This window comes from Centruroides sculpturatus, unplaced genomic scaffold (genome assembly GCF_000671375.1).
Source record: "Centruroides sculpturatus isolate CEXI.00-Female unplaced genomic scaffold, Cexi_2.0 scaffold124, whole genome shotgun sequence".
NCBI classification, from domain to species: Eukaryota; Metazoa; Arthropoda; class Arachnida; order Scorpiones; family Buthidae; genus Centruroides; species Centruroides sculpturatus.
In genome coordinates this window covers 508,445-527,630 of record NW_019384390.1, presented here as the reverse complement: position 1 = coordinate 527,630, position 19,186 = coordinate 508,445, and the positions used below count along the sequence as shown (strand labels likewise).

Below are 19,186 nucleotides of genomic sequence, written 5' to 3'. Positions count from 1 at the left end.
GAAGATAGAGATTGAGTTTTATTTAAAAAAAAAAAATTGTAAATGCTAATAATGAGTATACAGTAGAGCCTCGATTATCCGACCCAATTGGGGACTGGGGTTGGTCGGATAATTGAAAAGTCGGATAACCGAAAAGTATGAAAAAATCCATTATTAGTGTAGTATATTATTATATCCCATGTAATTAGTATATTAGTATATCGCTATTAACCTACTTCGCGTTGAATTTTCATTGATGTTAAGCCTAACAAAAATTTTTTAAAATAATAATCATCGCTATTGTATCGTTAAAAATTAGAAAATTAAGCCTCGTTTAAATACTGGCTCCCTTTCATGGTCAAATGAGTGTTGCCAGCTAAAACACGTAAAAATAATATTAAAGTAGCCAGACATAGCCAAATATTGTAGCACCACATCACTAGCAGACATTTGAAATTTGCCAACTAGGGCGGTCGGTTAATCGGGGGTCGGATAATCAAGGCTCTACTGTAATTCTCATTAAGTCTGACCCCTCTCAAAATATGACACATGATCCCTGTATTTCCCCACCTCCTCAACATTTAACCACCAAAATTTAATTGCATTAATGTTCCTTATACATAAGCTATTATGCCAAATTTTGTTTCTTAATCTTTACCCCATCCTGAGATATATGAAACAAAATAGATGCCAACACACACACACACACACACATCCCCTGTTATGTATATCTAACAGCCAGGAAAATAAAAGTAGAAAAAGTGACGACGAGCCAAATAAAGCTAAGCTAACATCTGGTCACATTAATTTATTAATAATAATTATTATATAAACTGTAAAAGAATTATTCCTGAAATTATTATCTGAAAAATATTGCTTGAAAAAGGATTCAAATCAATAATTCCTATCTAATAGTTTAGTTCATTATTTATGTTATCTACCCTCCAGAAAGACATTGATTCAGGCATATAAATTTAGAATATTATCATAATAACTATTAATCATTATTTAACATAATTAACCTGACTTTTATCTGGAATTTTTGGCATTTTTCTGATATTTGAAGAGCCAAATATCAAACAGTTTTATTGATTTGATAATATTATATGATTGAATATTAATTTTAGAATATTTAGTTCAACGAAACAAAGCATATTTGATTTGTTAATAATGCATTTATAAATTTATTTTTCTCACCGATGAAGATTTCTGAAAATGTTTACATTGTGAAGTATTTATTGAAGGAAATTGATAATCCTTATGGAATTGTTGTTCAATGATATTAGAGATAATTAAAATCCAACAAAAATTTAGCTTTAATAACATCTCGAATCTGTTAGCAAAGGGCGGAAAGAGTAAACACAAATTCTTTTAAAAACTGTTAATACTGTAAAAGCTGCAATGCGTAAACTTTTCTGGTAATAATTTATACATTATTCGAATAATCTATTGTAATCTCAAAGTTTATAAATTTATAATTTTAACTTTAAAGATTAAACACATTACAGTAGACCCCCCTATAACACTGTAGATAATTCCGTGTTATATGAATTCCATGTTGTACGAGTCACTTTGATTTTACAAATACTTGAGCCATTCGCAGCCCGGTACACGTATTTGTAAAATCCAAGTGACTCGTACAACATGGAATTCATATAACACGGAATTAGCTACAGTATTATAGGGGGGGTCTACTGTACAGAATTTAATGCTAATTTATCTGACACTAATTAAACTGTAATTCAATGCCAGACAAATTTGTTATGTTTAAATGAATAGATTTAAATTTTAAACTAGATCCTTCTTTGTTTTTTAATTCCAGGTGAATCTGGATTAGGAAAATCAACATTAATTAACAGTTTATTTTTAACTGATCTCTATCCAGACAGAAATATTCCAGATGCTGCAGGTAATGTTACATATTTATATTTTTCTTTTATTTTTAATATATTAAAATTGCACTCATTAATGTTGCATGATTTAAGATTGCAGAGATAAGTTACCGTTTAACTTAATTGGTCACATTTGGAAGTTAATAACTTATTCTGTAAATAATTGAATTCAATGACGACAAATAACTAATCATATCAAAAATGTGAATTGTAAAATCTAACTTCAATATTTCTGTGCGTACCACATTTAAATACAGTAAATTTAAATTGAAGATAAACCATTTTAGATGTTGTATATCAAAAAAAGTAAATTAATTTTATAGTTAATTGTATGATATAATATTTCTATTTTAGTTAATAAATCAAAGAGGGACAATCGTAACTAATTTATCAGCAAAATTTAATAAATTTATATTATTGACACACTTTTAATTTTATTTTTATTCAGTGTTTTCAATTAAATACCAAAAGTACTTCTAGCTTTTAACATCAAATGACAAACCAAAATTATTCTGTTATTGAAAGGGTTGAATTGGATTGATGAGATGAGTCAAGACAGTACGTAAGTGATCTTCTAAGAAGGGATGCCTCTCCTTGTCTGTCAAGGAGAGATTGCCTCTTAGGATGCGACTATGCAGACGCGAGCGAGCAAATTTTCCGAGCAAGCGAGAATATCTGGCAAGAAGAGGAGAGACGCGATGAATATCAAACCCTGTCAGATATATGCGACAACCAGAAATTCGCTCTCGCCAGCAATATTTCTCGCTTCTCGCTTGTGCATAGTTTTCCTTTGCAAGAATTATATCGCTCGCAACCTCTCGCTCGCTACTAAATTCATGTCTGCATAGTCACACCCTTAGGAGGACTTTCTATGGGAAACATGGAAACATAAACCTGCCCCCAAATTCAATAAATTTTAATGTGTGTAAAGTTTTCATTTATTGCATAATATACCTTAAACTTCTGTTTTAACATTTGTTTGATTCGGCATTATAAAAGACAACATTATTTTATTAATATAGCTAGCTGATAAAGCTGGAGAAATTAAACTTGGCATAAAATTTACATTAGCCAATGGCTAATTAGATTTATTTATTTCATTGTAAATTTTACACTGGATAGTATAGATTGTAGTTTGTTTACTTGTATTGAAACTGGTAAGTTTTTTTAAAGTTTTAAGTTTGGAATATAGCACCAAAAATCATTGAACAATTCAGAATAATAAAACAATTTATTTAGAACAAAAGCATATCTATATAGATTGTTTGAGAATTTTCTGTAAGGAAAAAATTAGAATATAGTTTATTGTTTTAAACAAAATTTGAATTATAAACATTACAAATATATAATATCAACAAACATATAAAATTATTGTAAAAAATAATGATTTTAATTATTAAATTTTATAATTTTTTAGAAAAAATTCAGCAGACAGTTAAATTGAATGCTTCAACTGTTGAAATTGAAGAAAGAGGTGTTAAACTTAGATTAACAGTTGTAGATACTCCTGGTTATGGGGATGCTATTGACAATACTGATTGGTAAATATATATTCAAAATGAATATATATCTTTGTTTCTTTATCATTTAAATGTTGTTACTTATAACTTCATTTGTTTACTACTACTATTTAATTTGATTTATAGACTAGTTATATAAAACAATAAAATATATACAATCAAAATGCTGTAAACATCAAAAAAATGTTTATTCTTACTTAAAAGTTGTTTTATAATTGTCTTATTGTTTTTGAAATATTCAACGTGTGACTTTATACATCTAAATTTTTAAGGTATGGTATATTTGTGTACCTGGCAAAACTATTTTTTGGTTACAGTTTTCAAATTGCAGATCTATAGATTCCCACTGATATCCATCTATCTTTCCTTCCTTCCTTTAATCTCTAGAACAGTTATATAAAAATTGAAACCGGATACAAAAACCTTAGAGGCTGGCGGTTCCAATTAACTGTATACATACTGCCAGTCTGGACCAGAAGTCGCATGATTTCAATTCAAAAGTTTCTCAAGAATGGACTTAGATACATGAAAATCAAGACCAGATACAGCGAGCATATTTTAAAATAAATTATGATTAAAAATTGCAGCCCAGCATTGTGACAATGTCACAATAATCACAATAAGTAATTTTGATTTTTAATGTTTAAAATTAAATAAAATAACATAATTAAACTTTATAATCTTTGGAGACATTTGAAATTAAATTTAAAAATCCTAAGAAACTTCAAAGGTATTTGAGAATAGTTAGAAATTTGTTAAACACAAATATGATTTTTTTTTTGTTGATAAATCTATATTAAATGAACTTTTGAATTTCATATTCCTAATTATAAAGCACTTTCAAACTAACACAAGGATAAAACATGATTTTAATACAAAGATATCTGTTTTGCTGATACTTATTTTACAACTCTTCACTTTTATGAGTGATATAAATTTTCTTCGTTTATTATGACTAGATGAAATGCAATATTTTTGTTGGACATTATATATATGTTAGGCTCAAAGAATGAAAACACTCATTCAGCGAAAAAAAACATCCGCAACACGTTGTGGTCTCTAAATCATCCACAACGCAAATATTGAACAGTTGAAGCTACAAGCTTTGTGACTAACTCAAAAAAGACAAGCGAAATTCACATCTTAGATTTCATGGTATTTGACCATTACGCATTGCAGTGATTTAAAAAAGACATAATGTGTTCGAACATTAGCTGATGCAACCACAATATGACGGACAGGTTGTAACTTGTCAACGGGCACGTTGCAAACACCTGCAGAGTTTGTGCTGTGTTCATTCTTGACTGTCATTTTCAAGTGGGAACATCTGTGCACTAATTGTGGCTAGTAAAAAGAACATATTTTACAATAAATTAAATGAGTTAATGAAGACAAGTACTGGTCACAGTTTTTTCATCAGTGACGAACGATAAGAAACATTACTTCAAGAAACAAAATATGCTCAGCTTCTTAAAAAATGCAGCCAATCTCTATCAACAAAGTAATATCATCAGTTGTCTTAAACAATTTGATTTCGTAAAAATTGGTGACACTGAAAAATTGATTGAAAGTGGATCTGATAGTATTTTGTGATTCAAAAATTCGTTACTTTTGTAAGGCAGATGAAAAGTAACATAAGATGATTGAAGATAAATAAATCATAACAAAAAAGAAAGTTTTATTTTTTTATCATCACATGATTATTAGTTAACGTCCCGAACTTGTGGTGGCTTTTAACCATAGTAAATCCATTGCACAGTGGTTTTTAACTTTAGCAGCTGATTTTTATGTCATCGTGTAAAGTACATCAACCACCTACTAATACATGTAGTTTGACCTTTAGCACTTTTAAGCAAAGCAGAAAAAAAAACAAATTGTATTTTTATATAACTAGAAAAATCATTAATAAACAACTTGCATTATTTTTATTAATGCAATTATCTTTAATTAATTATACCTTTTCTCGCTTAGTTTTTTGAGTGCTTTAAATCTAAATATATATCTTAACAAATATACAAAGCATCATTTTCAAAAATGTATCCTCAGTTTCATTATTAGAACAATTAGAGTTAGAGAAACATTCTTTCAAATAAAAAGAAACAATTAAAAAGTGAGCAATTATTTATTGTGACATTATCACAATGCTGGGCTGCAATTTTTAATCATATTTTTATTTAATTTAATTTAAAATATATTCTCTCCGCCTCAAATTAGTAGTGATTTACCCCTCCATATCATACTTTTCCTTTAACAGTAAAGTTGTGTCAGTCATCTATCTAACACCTTTCGGGAAAATTTTTCAATTGAAATAATGTGACTTCTGGTTTGCATTGGAAGTTCATATATAGTTAATTGGGGTTTCCAAATCTGGTCTCGCGGTCTCGTCTTTCATCTATCTAACTCTGTTCTCGAGATTAATGAAAGACAGACAGAGGATGAGTGGGAATTTATAGTTCCACAATTTTTTCAAATTGCATCCCAATCAAATGTTCTTAACAAAATAAAAGCTTTAACACTTTTTATGCTGCCATTGAAAAAGTTGATACAAATATTCTGATTCATTTTTCATAAAGTATGTTACTGTTATACAAAGATAAAAAGAATTTTTTTATTTCAAGTAATCTTTATATAATTATACGTGATGATACAAAACTGAGTCACCGGCACCTTCCGAAGGATATAAATGAAGAAAAAACCATTATAGTTAAATATGTTCTAGGAAAGTAAGAAACCAAGTAATAAAATATAATCTCTAAAATGTTTTTTCACTTCCAGATAGTAAAAAATAATGTGTGTACAATTTACCAAAAACTTCTAGCATCCAAATAATGCAAAATTGCATCATTAGCATATTGTAACAAAGGTCGTGTGATGGAAAATCACATAAATTGGCAACAAAAGTGTTTAAAAAATAAATTTAAAATTATAACTTTCTCAGATTTAAAAAAGTGAATAAATCTGTATGTGTATAAAAATTTTACAGCATACTTTAACAAAAATTTGTATTACAGTAGAGCCTCGAAAACTCAGCACTCGATAACCCGGCACTCCGGATAACTCGGCCACACCCTGGCAGGGCAAAAAAATCCTTAGTTAATTAATTTTCATTATAGACAGCTTTATAAAAGTATAAAAGCTCTCATAAAGTATTTTTCTGAGGTCTGTCTTATCAGGTAAATTACTGTACACAGTGTATTCATTAATTTTCATTTTCATGTAGTAAAGGCTCTATGCCTTCATAAAGGACGTACTTTTCCTTTGTTTAAGGGTATTTGGGCAGTTTATTCTCTGTTGTATTCTCAAGCAAACAATACATACAAGTACAGTACAATATTTTCTGAGGAAACACGCATACTTATCCATTTTTAACCCCATTCCCGATAACTCGGCATTTTCACAAACTCGGCCACCCTTCGGTCCACATTAGGCAGAGTTTTCAAGGCTCTACTGTATTACAATACAATTGTGACAGAATAACCTTAAAATAACTTTAATTATTCTATCACGATAAATATTGATACATCTGTAATTATGTTAATTATAAACAAATAATTTTATTAAATATAACAATTGATATATCTGAATAAAATTAATTTTAATTTCAGTTTTAAATCAATTATTCAATATATTGATGAACAATTTGAAAGATTCTTGAGAGACGAAAGTGGATTGAATAGACGAAACATAACAGACAATCGGGTTCATTGTTGTTTTTATTTCATTTCTCCATTTGGCCATGGTCTGAAACCTCTTGACATAGAATTTATGAAACAGCTACACAATAAGGTTAATATTGTTCCTGTTATTGCAAAAGCTGACGCTCTTACTAAAAAGGAATTAATTGTGTTGAAAAAAAGGGCAAGTATTTCAAATTGTATGAAAATATTTTAAATAAAATCGACAATATTTATATCATACAATAATGATTAGATTTTTCTTTAATAATTTTTAACACATGTAAGATAGAGATGACATTAACAGAATCCATTGTTGACAAATATATTTAACTTTTATTAACTATTAAAAAATAATTACAGGTAATGCAGGAAATTGAAGATAATGGAATTCGTCTATATCCTCTTCCAGATTGTGATTCTGATGAGGATGAAGATTACAAAGAGCAAGTGAGGGAATTAAAGGTTTGGTTTTTTTTTAATTTTATTTAATAATCTTTTTAGATTTTAGTATTTTTAAGAAATAATATTTGATTATCGTTTAATGACAATTGTTATCATGAATATAGTAAGATTATTTTCTGAAATATATTTAACAATTTATTCTAAAAATTAAAAATTTAATTAAAGTAAATCATCAAAGTTTAAAAAGTCAAAATATCATTATTTTTGAAACATCTTTACAATTAAATTCTGAATTAAAACATGTATTGATATATTTAATTTAGAACTTAGTTGTGTCTGAGAATAAAACCTGAAGATGCTTTGGAAAAGTTATTGTATATTAAAACTTTGACTTTTTCATTTTGCTAATTTGTTTTAATTGAATTTTTATTCTGAATAATTTATCATATAATGAATTATATCTAAATCAGTTATATATAGGTTTCTGAAGACAAAGTCTGTCCAAAAAAGGAACCACTATTTATTTATCTCGTGTTCCAGACTACACACTTCTTGGCGACTGACCTTTCTTTTTAGGTTACTGGTCGCCAGAAGTTAAAAAAGTCCTTTTAAAAACACAAAAGAAATTCAATTAAAATTACAAAAATTTCTAAAAAAGGAACTGGTGACATACCGAATTCTTTCTTGCTTCCATCCATACCTTTTTGGGATGTTATGGCTTTTATCTACTGGAAATGAGCGCTGGAAAATGTAGATTTAAAAAAGCTGTCTTCAGAAACTTAATAATTGCCATTTGGATGAAAATTTACAAATAATTTAATAGTTTAAATCTGTATAGGGTTCCTACGCACCTGGAAAGTCAGAAAAAATCAGGGATTTTCATTTATGTTCGGAAAAAGTCTTGGCTGCTTTGTTGATTTTTTGCCGATAATGTGCTTGACTAAGTTTAGCCTAGGGTGACCACCCGTCCTACTGTAGGAGGACATGTCCTACAATTACACCTTTTGTTCTATGTCCTACTGTCACAGATAACTACTTCTGGGCCAATAGGTAGTCATTAATAATAACAACAAACTTTTTTTTTTATACAGTGGTACCTCAGGTTACGAACGCCCCAGCATACGAAATTTTCAGGATACGACATGAAATTCGAACATATTTTTGCTCCACGATACGAACAAAAACTCACCATACGACGTTACATTAGTTCGCATTTTTCATTTGTTTTTCTTACTACAGTTATTTTTTTTTATGTATTACTTGGCTTTAATTTGAGTATGTTTTTCGCGTTGGAACGAATTATTTGGTTTTACATGTAATCGTATGGGAAAAGAAGATCCACCTTACGACATTTTCATGATACGATCTCAGTTTCGGAACGGATTAATTTCGTATCCTGAGGTACCACTGTATTTTTATTTAAATAATGGGTACAATTGCAACAAAGAGTAGTATTTGAAACAACAAGAGTAGTATATCAATTTAAAATTATTTACTTATCAATTTTTAGTGTTTTGTGCTTTTTTACTACCGATTTCTATTGTTTTAAGCTGGGTTGTCAAATGTCCTACTGGGAAGCATTATAAAACTTCAAATGTCCTACTTTGACTACATCAATATCTGGTCACCCTAGTGTAGCCCTCTGCAGGCAGCAAGAAGTAATGTGGTGCAATACAACTTATGAAAAGAGGTGTAGAATACTTTCAGGATCCAAAATTTCTCCCAAGCATACACAAAATTTCCTTAAAAATTTACAAAATACACAAAGTGATAAATAATTTTAATTTAAATGTTATTATTTATCATTTTTCATTTCAATAATGTCAGTTGTTTAACAAAACAACTTTTGATTTTTTCTAGTTTATTAATATTTTATAAAGTTTGGGAAATGTATTAAGGGATAAACTTAATAAATATATACTTTTGTACATGGATTATACAGGATTGTTAATGAATAATAAATAAATAATGGCTTTTTTTCTTCTTGTCAAACCCATGTAGAGTTATGTTTGTGGATTTATAACAGGATAAATTTAGTTTTAATAATGTAGCAATTATAAAAAATTATTGAATAGAAAACTGTTAATTAGAAAAATAACTAATTAAAAAGTTGGAGAAGCAATAGTGTACATGCATAGTAATTCAAATACAGGTATACCTCGCCTTACGTCGGTAATTGGTTCCAGGAGAACGGCTTAAGTCGAAAAACGACGTAAGTCGAATTTACTTGTCTCCGAATTTACTTGCCACTAGGCTAAACCATAAATTACCAATTTCCGTTCTGTATTTTATTTATTAATGCATTTTTAATAATATATGGTTAATAAGGATCTATTTTAAGCTTACAAACAAATAATTTTTAGTTTTTAATATGGTACAGAAAAAAGTAATCTAAATTTACGAACGCGTGTACTGTAAATACAGTATATACTTGTAAATGTATATATTATAATATGATTTTATGTGCTTTAAATATTTTTCTAGTGATATTACGACTTCAATATTTGTGACGGACAGACGTAAAGTCGTATAAAATGACTTAAACTTGATTTTTATTTTTCCATACACTTTTTTGACAAACGACGTAAGTCAAGGTATATCTGTACTGTTTTATTTGTCGATGTGCCATACTGTAAGGGATGTGAGGGTCAGGGAATTTGTACAAAGTTAGTCAGGGAATTTAAAACAAAAATTTGAATAGGAATCCTGTCTATATAATTATGAAATATGGTAAATTTATGAAAACATCTCTAAATATTTTACAATATAAAGCATGCTGTTTTCATGTTTAAGACCTAAATCATTATTTTTTAAATATATAATTTTATAAAATTATTAAAAATATACAATTTCATATACACAATTTAGTTTTAGTTGAAACATTTATAAATACTTCAATATAATAAGTCTGAATTCTAAATTATTTTATAAAATTTACGAATGAATTATTGTTAATATATTTTATTACATAGGAGGCTGTTCCTTTTGCAATATCATCTGCTTTGCAAACTATTGATGTTAAAAACAGAAAAGTTAGAGGAAGATTATATCCTTGGGGTGTTGTTGAAGTAGAAAATCCCGAACATTGTGATTTTTCTAAATTAAGGACTATGTTAATGTAAGAAAATCTATATCTTAATCCCAATTAAAGTTAAGCGATGAATTATGCACTTTTTTATAGTGTATTGAAAAACAAAATTATATAAAAGAACAAATGCTAATTATATTTTCCATAACTTTTTATTAAATAATCTAAGAATTCATATATTAAAAGTATTTGATATTTTTAATAGAACACATATGCAAGATTTACAAGAAGTTACTCAAGAAGTTCATTATGAAAATTATCGTTCTGAACGTTTGGCAGGTAAAGCTGGTTGGCGGAAACCGAAGTAAGTTTACTTTTGCAATTTTTTCATGATAACGTAAGTACAGTAATACCCGGAGTTACGCAATTTTCAAATTTCGTCGATTCGTCTTTTGTTTGAGCGCCATGCAACTTTTGATTACTCACTCCCCCCACACTATTGTTCAGCTTACATGTTCGGACATGTAGCGTGGAATCGACACATAGCTACAATTTATTTTGTGTTATTTATTTCTGTGTTTGTTATATCTACGGAGACTCGAGAGACTCTATGTGGTGATTTCTTGTAACCGTGAACGAATCAAAAGACAAGATAAGATTAACTAGAACATTTATTAGCTTACATACATCCGACTTGGAATTTACACAAATTGCGAAATTATACCCCAACTTACGCGAATTTGACTTACGCGGTTATCGTTTGGTCCCACCTATCGCATAAGTTTGGGATATTACTGTAATATGTACTGCTTGAACTGTTGTCATTTAAATATATTTAGGTAAAAATCTATTTAAAATTTTGTATTTTCTGTAAAGAAACGTTTTTCTTATAGACTTTGCAAATTTCACTTTGTTTAACATATTTATTCAGAAAAATTTTTAATAGTATGAAAAATGGAGATTTGAATTTTATAAAAGTAGTGGATTTTTATCACATAAGTATGCTTAGATTTTGTTATTATTAGAAATTTAGAAACAGTAAGATTAATATACAGTGTGTCCATAATTTATTCACCTGATTAAAAAAACTCAAAGGAGGGGAAAAAAATTAACGGATATAATAAGTCACACCTTTTACGCTATTTCCAGCAAAACAGTTTAATAAAATTTAACGAAAGAAATGTTTTCGGCTACATTAAATGATCTGCTTCAGATTTTAACAGTCGGAAATCAAATGTATAAATAGAATACAAATTTGGAACACTGTTAATGTTCTTATGGCATCATTATTTCGAAGTGTATTTTCTGTATACCTTAAGTTATGTAAAGAAATTGACATCACAAGTAAATAAAATTTTTAACGTAAGTGGTTGAAATAAATTTACAGCAAGTATATAACAATGATATATGTGTATGCATTAACCAGAAGTATATATTTACTACTGGCCCTGGCTATAAATGTAAGTGATCTCATTTTTTAAGGGGTTATTCGGTAGCAATTTCTAGTGTCTCTATGATTTTGGCTTCCTTCCTTTTTGTTATTATTCCTGGCTCACTAACATATTTTGCTAGGGTGGTATTGAGCTATTGTTACAAGTATTGTATTTGTGCTCTGCTATCCTTTGTGTCAACAATCTATTTGTTGAGTACATATGTTAGCTTTCTATCAAACCTCCAATCGACCAACGGTACGGAATATATTCCAGTTGTTCCGGTGTCTTTACTGTTGGTGAATATTATGTATACTGATTGGTTACGTTTGTATGCTAAATCAGCTTTAACTTTTTTGGCTATGATTTTGTAAGTTTTGCACAATCTGGGGTCAAAGTCAACCACAATGTTATTTTTGTTGCTATTTGTCGTCATGTATTTACAGCTCCAGTTTTCATATTTTCCTGTATTGTGCAGGTTAGCCTGTTTATTAACCTATAGCTGTAACTATGTGTTATACATTCGTTTTGTTAAGTTTTATTAAATGTTTTGCTGGAAATAGTGTGGAAAGGTGTGACATATTATTAATAGATTCCAGTTCATCATGTACAGAATTATAACAGATATTAAAAACAGTTAACTACACATTGTTAACTCAAAAGGTTTTATTTCACATTGGAGCATAACGGGTGTATAATTTTTTTGACAAGAAATTCCTGAATAATTTGGATCGGTTAGGTTACTGATTTATTGTTTTGAACTCCGTATTTATAAATATATATGTAATTTTGAGTCAATTTTAATTAAAATTTCAGTCTAAAAGTGATAAAAATATTGCATGCTTCTGCAGAATATATTCTATGAATGTGTGGTAATGTGGCAGAAAAACATTTAAATAATTTTCAATTCTAAACAAGAGAGTAAATGTTTAAGATTTGATAAGAATGTGTATATATTAACTTTTGTAAGAATGTTAAATTACATATCTTTTACTTCTTTAAACTTAATAAAGTCAATAAATAAACTCCTAACATTAAAAAATATTTTTCAACACTGATTATGTAAGGTTTTCAAGGTTATTTTCATTTTCAGATTGCCTTTAAATCGTCGGTTCCATTGAATACGACTCAAAACCAATTCAATTAATAACATTTGAATTAGTTTTGCGTTTTAAAATAAAGCTAAGATTATTTATTCATTGGATTAAAGTAGTAAACAATTATGCAATAGTTCATTCATCTGATGTGATGTGTTTCTGCGCTATTAAAAATTGTTTTGTATATTTTTAAAATTTACTTATATACAGTACAGTAGTATTGTACCATATGTGAATCTTATAACATAAAATATTATATTAATCTAATTGTAAATTAAATTTAGTGCCCAACCGGAAGAAACAGATAGAATTTTAGAAGAGAAAGAAGCGGAACTTCGTCGAATGCAAGAAATTTTAGCTCGGATGAAACAACAAATGAAACAACAGAAAGAAGAAGGTAGACAAGTCACTCCACCCCCACCTAACTAATATACTATTCATTATATAATTCATCTATTATTATTATTATTTTTTAATAAATATGATTTATAACAATTTTAATTTTTATAATAGTTGAATTATATAAAATGGCTCTGTTGAATCTAAAAGCAGTCTAGTCACGTTTATGTGCCATGGACTAACAACATTTACTTTGATGAAGTTAACGTCTTTATAAAACCTAAATGATTTTTTTATACATTTTAAACTTACGTCTGTTTTTTCTATGACTTTTAAATGCATTTATATATCTATTCTAACAGTTATGATCTGATATTTGGATCAACTTTTCAGTGCTCTTATTTGTTTTAATAAGATTTGTATGTATGTATCCGTATAATTTCAACTTTCTAAAACTTTCCTTTTACAAAACATGTGAATGATTTTATACTTTTAAAAAACTTCTTATTATTTTCAGTTTTTTTACATAAAAGTTTTATAAACTTACATCAATATTTATCATTGTTGTTAATGGTAAAATATGATTTTTGATATCAGAAATTTTATATTTAGTTTGTAACTGATATCTCAAAATGTAGCTAAAGTTAAATATTTAAATAGTTAGTAAAGAAATAAATCAAATATTTTTTATCTGTTTGTTTAATAAGAATATAATTTCTAATTTAAATTAATAGCTATTGAAGTAAAATTGCAATAATCTTTTTATATTGTGTATAATTCATTATAATAATTCTGTTGTAATTTCAAATGGGAAAATGTTTCTAATTATTATTATTGCCTTACTGTTCTTATTTAATTTCTTATTATGTATTTTGTCAACGTGGACATTAATCATTAACAGGACAATTATACTGGTGTTAAGCATTTACACACGAATTGAGGAAAAAGTTCTGTACTTTCAGTATCTGCATAGGTTTTATAAATTTTTTATATTCTAATTTATTATTATTTCTAATTATTGTTATATCTAAATAATTTAATCTATTATTCTCTTCTATTTCAGCTTCAAATTTTATGTTTTCTTCTATAGCATCGACCTGTTTTAAGATTAATTTTTCGCTAGTTTGCCTATCATCGAATATAATTATGCAGTCGTCTACGTACCCATTATAAAATATAATGCCTTTTATGTCTTTAATTCTCTTATCTATTACTATAGTAACAATCTCCGCCAGTCTTGGGCCTATACAGGTACCCGTCGGTATCCCGTCTTTTTGGCTGTAAAATTTATCCTCGTACCGAAAATAATTATTTTCTACGACTAACATACAGAGTTTATTGATACATTCTAGGGCTTTAATTTTCTGCAAAGGAGTTTTAATGTTATTTTTGGTTATACTTGGATACATATTTTTAATGTCTAAAGACAATAGTTTCGTATTATTATTAATTAAAGTGTAGTTAGAAATTTCTATCGTATTTAACTCATTTTTTAAAAAAATTTTCTAAATTATAATACACACAGTATAGACCACTAATTGATGGTCTATAGTTGTCTATCAATTAGTGGTCTATACTTAACTGGATTCTTATGTACAAATGCTTAACACCAGTATAATTGTCCTGTTAATGATTAATGCCCACATTGACAAAATATATAATGAGAAAATATTTCATTTAAGTATTTTATGAATGAATTCATTATATTTTTATTGAAATTTTTAAGGAGTACGAAACAAAAATGATTCACTTTAGATTGAAAGTAAGTTTTAAATGATTAAATCGAGCCTTTTTCCATAATTAATTGAAGTTAAATTATATTTTAAACTATGAATAACAATTTTGTACGAAAGTTTAATTTTTATATAAGTGAAAGATATGTCCGATAAACTACTTTGTTAAAAAAATCTTTAAATGTATTGATAAATGTTATTCATATAATCATTGTTTAAACATATTTTAATACTGTATTTTTAACAGTAGAAAATAAAAATGTTTTTGATATAATTCTTTTTATTTAAAATATGAATGTATTTACTGATATTAAAAATAATATGAGTAATACGGATATAACAAATTATCTACATAAATATAAACGAATTTATTTATATTAAATACATAAATTGAGTAATAAAAATAGACCACTTGCGTAATAAAGACTTCAATATATTTATACTATTATTAATTATCGCGTAACAAACATATTTATTATTCGTAAATAATTTTTCCGTAGTAATTTATTGCTTATATTTTAAGAGAAGAAACATAAATTTTAACACATGGCAAATTACTCGGAGGAAAATATATTTTAATGAATTAAAAAAAACTTTAAAATATCCACATGCCACTTATTACAATTCTTTATGATTCATTTTTAAAAAAGAAAAACCTTACTTGAGAAATTAAAAAGTTTTAATTAAAATGCTTTAGTATTAGGAAATATAAGAAGAAAAATATATATATTTTTTAAATAGTTGAGAATAAACAATATATAAATCATTTCTATAAAATTAATTATTAACTGAATAGAAAAATTAATAAAATAGACAGTTTTTAATATAGAAGAGTATAAAAAATAAAGAAAATGGAATGATTTATATAAATAAATCTTTAATTTTATTTTATATTTAATATGGTTTGGGTAGAAATTAGTTATTAAGCAATTAATTAATTAGCCTGTTAAGTAGCTGGCTATAATGTTTAATGAGTAGTAATTATTGTTGGATTGCAATGCTCACAATTTTACAAATTACACCTCAGCAGATATTCAAACCTACTTTAATTTAATTAACAGATACCTGGAAAAGACATTATCCTGTAGTCTATAAGACAATAAAGATTAAAAACAACTGGAGTATTACAATCACTTGTTTTCTAATGCTGAATAGCATGCACTATACATACAAGAAGTACTGTAATATCAGTTTTATTCAATCATATATAGCTGATTCATTTAAGTAAATTAAATACACATATATATAATGTATTTAGCTTCAAATAGTTCATAAAGACTTGTATAATTTAAAATAATTAGAATGTTATTAAAGTACATAATTGTTATAGAATAATATAACAGTTCATAAGTTATATAAATTGGTAGTTATTAGTCTAAGGGGGAAAAAAAACAATTGTTTGCAGAATGACCTTGATGTTAATTATAAATTTATATACAAAAGGAATATCCTTGAAATAAGCTTAATGTAAACTGAATGTTTAACTAAAATTACATATATTTTGGTATTTAAACTAATCACAGGATAAAGTACATATAAATACAATTTAAAAAGTCGTTAAACGTGTAAAAAACAGTTAAACTCGAACGTCGAGCGCCGCTCGACGTTCGACGTTCGCGTTTACGAGATGAAAACTTCGGCCGCAACCTCGCTATTAATTTAATAAACAAAACTATTAATACTGTCGCAATTAAAAGATTGTTTATAAAAATGAATTAATTATTTATTTATGATACTAAATTCCTGGCATACTTATTAAAAGTGGAATTACATCACTGTAAGATCGCAAAGTTATCAATAAGGTTACAGATGTTAGTGACATCAGCGCATAAAATTTGATATGGTTCTACAGCTGGTCGCAATAAGTCTGTTAGAAAAACTTTTATAAAATTCTCCGTAAAGTTTTAACTGCTTTAGTTTTAATCTTACATCATTATCTAATGGATGCATTTTTTTTTTTAAATAAGATTCGTCTCCGTTTCATTTCATTCACTTTTAAGAATTTAACTTTTTGAGCTCCTATCGCATTGGCATATGACACATTTTGATTATAAATAAACTACTAATATATCACGTAGGATATATCAGCAATCGATCAAAAAGTATTCTACGAAGTGTTTATGTTTTGTAAATTACTTTTTTAAATATATTTTTTTACTTTGTTTTTATATTATTGATCGAGAAATGCGCTCGTTACGACTGGGGGAAGGATACTTGACCAAAAGAAAAATGGACGTCAAAGAGGCTTATTTACTGTCTTGTTTTTCTTTTCTTTTTTTTTTTAAGCTTTTAAAATTCCATTTAATAAATTATAAATACGTATTAAATGAATAATTTGATAGTTAAATTGGAGCGAAAAATATATATATATATAGACCTATATATAATAAAAGTCCGTCCCGAAGATTAAAAAGTAGAAAAGAAATGGAAGCTATCAATGGAATTGCGATCGATCTGAGTTTATAGTTCGTAGTGGCGATCGATTGTGTATGACTCAATCCCCATCATCCGGGCTCTTCACGTCGTTACAGTGGTGTACTGTTGGGTGGTTTAATTCTAAGGGTATCTTGCACTATAACGTAAAGTCGAGCATGTGCTGCTACCGATAACGATTCAACATGCACGGACAAGTGAGTAAAAATGTTTATTTATATCCGAATTTAATTATTTTCCTTCGTATATCCGCCATAGTCTATCATAAGACGGGGTTCTTGCCCTCTGGACAGTACGCGTTGATCGATACGCTTCATCAAAGATACGATTATATGACTTTACTCATTATTTAAGAAAAAAATAAGAGAAAAGGGCGAGAATTAACCGTTGCATCTTGTATAATATTCAAATAATCGAACGAAATTTAACTCGCGATTTCCTCAAATATTGATTTTTTCCTGGCAAAACAACAATGCCGATGCAGTAAGTATGCCAACTGAATCAATTTGCTTGGCAATTTTTCTTACGTAGGTTATAAATATTGATTTTATTTTAACGTACGTCATTTTATTTGCTTTAAAATAAATAAATAATAATAAAAAAAAGCTGCATTGAAAGGTAAAGATGCCACTTTATATGCCACACACACACACACACAAAAAAAAATCCCTGTGTTTTAAATACATGCGACAATATGCAGATTTATGATTACGTGCGTTCATCGAATGACGCAATGATCTAAACGTCACACAATATTAAAACATAATGGACTTCCGTAAGCGGGTATGATCATAACTGCGATACTTTAAATGATCGGTTACCGGGAAGGCAATGGTGCATCACGTGATATACGGTTTGTTCAATTGAAGTTGTGGGGAGAGGGTATGTGTATAGTCATTTTCATGATAGCAGTAGTGTTTTTGCTCCACCCAGCTTTCCATAAATAGACTAAAAAAGATCTTGAATGAGCGAGCTGCGAAGCTTTCGCGTTAGTTCATGAGTGAGATTAGCATGAAATTAGACAATGAAAGAAAAAGATTTAAACGTCACGTGAGTAACCTTTTACATTTTTTATAATTCTTAATATATTCTGTTTAATTTATTTACTCGAAAACATTCATTTTAAACCCCGTAATTACTATATAAGTATTGTTTGAGTCACGATTTAAGTTCTTACGTATACGAGGAGATAAAAAAAACGCGAAATATTTGAAATTCTTCATAAAAAAAACTAAACCTTTATGTTGTCTTTACTCTCCACCTGGATAATATTAAAGCAACATCCGTCAACCCCCACTAGAGACTGGGTTCATCTATCAAAACAACCCTTAAGTGGCAGGGTACCCCATAATCTAAATTAAGATTAAGTCGATAAAAACACAAGCTTAAACCACTTCAGATAAGATTATTTTCTATCGTAAATTATAATTTCTTTAATCTCTATTTAATAGAAAAAATATGTATATATTTAAATACAGTCGACCCCCCTTATAACACTGTTGATTATTCCATTTTATATGAATTCCATGTTGTACGAGTCACTTAGATTTTACAAATACGTGTGCCGAGCTGTAAACGGCACACGTATTTGTAAAATCTAAGTGACTCGTACAACATGGAATTCATATAAAATGGAATAATCAACAGTGTTATAGG

The 19,186-nt window shown here is 27.9% G+C and overlaps 1 protein-coding gene across 2 annotated transcripts in view; it reads left to right on the top strand.

Annotated features, from left to right (window-relative positions):
• The window catches only part of LOC111618222 (septin-1-like), a 35,925-nt gene that overhangs the window by 10,376 nt on the left and 6,363 nt on the right, over positions 1 to 19,186 (top strand). Inside the window, exons 3-9 of one of the 2 annotated variants that reach the window (XM_023359704.1) lie at positions 1,802 to 1,888; positions 3,289 to 3,412; positions 6,997 to 7,249; positions 7,429 to 7,530; positions 10,443 to 10,588; positions 10,764 to 10,862; positions 13,310 to 15,298. In XM_023359704.1, the coding sequence (XP_023215472.1) occupies positions 1,802 to 1,888; positions 3,289 to 3,412; positions 6,997 to 7,249; positions 7,429 to 7,530; positions 10,443 to 10,588; positions 10,764 to 10,862; positions 13,310 to 13,454 (956 nt within the window). In that variant the 3' untranslated portion in view covers positions 13,455 to 15,298. Of the gene's footprint in view, positions 1 to 1,801; positions 1,889 to 3,288; positions 3,413 to 6,996; positions 7,250 to 7,428; positions 7,531 to 10,442; positions 10,589 to 10,763; positions 10,863 to 13,309; positions 15,299 to 19,186 lie in introns of those variants that run through there. The other variant, XM_023359705.1, reaches the window with a different exon arrangement.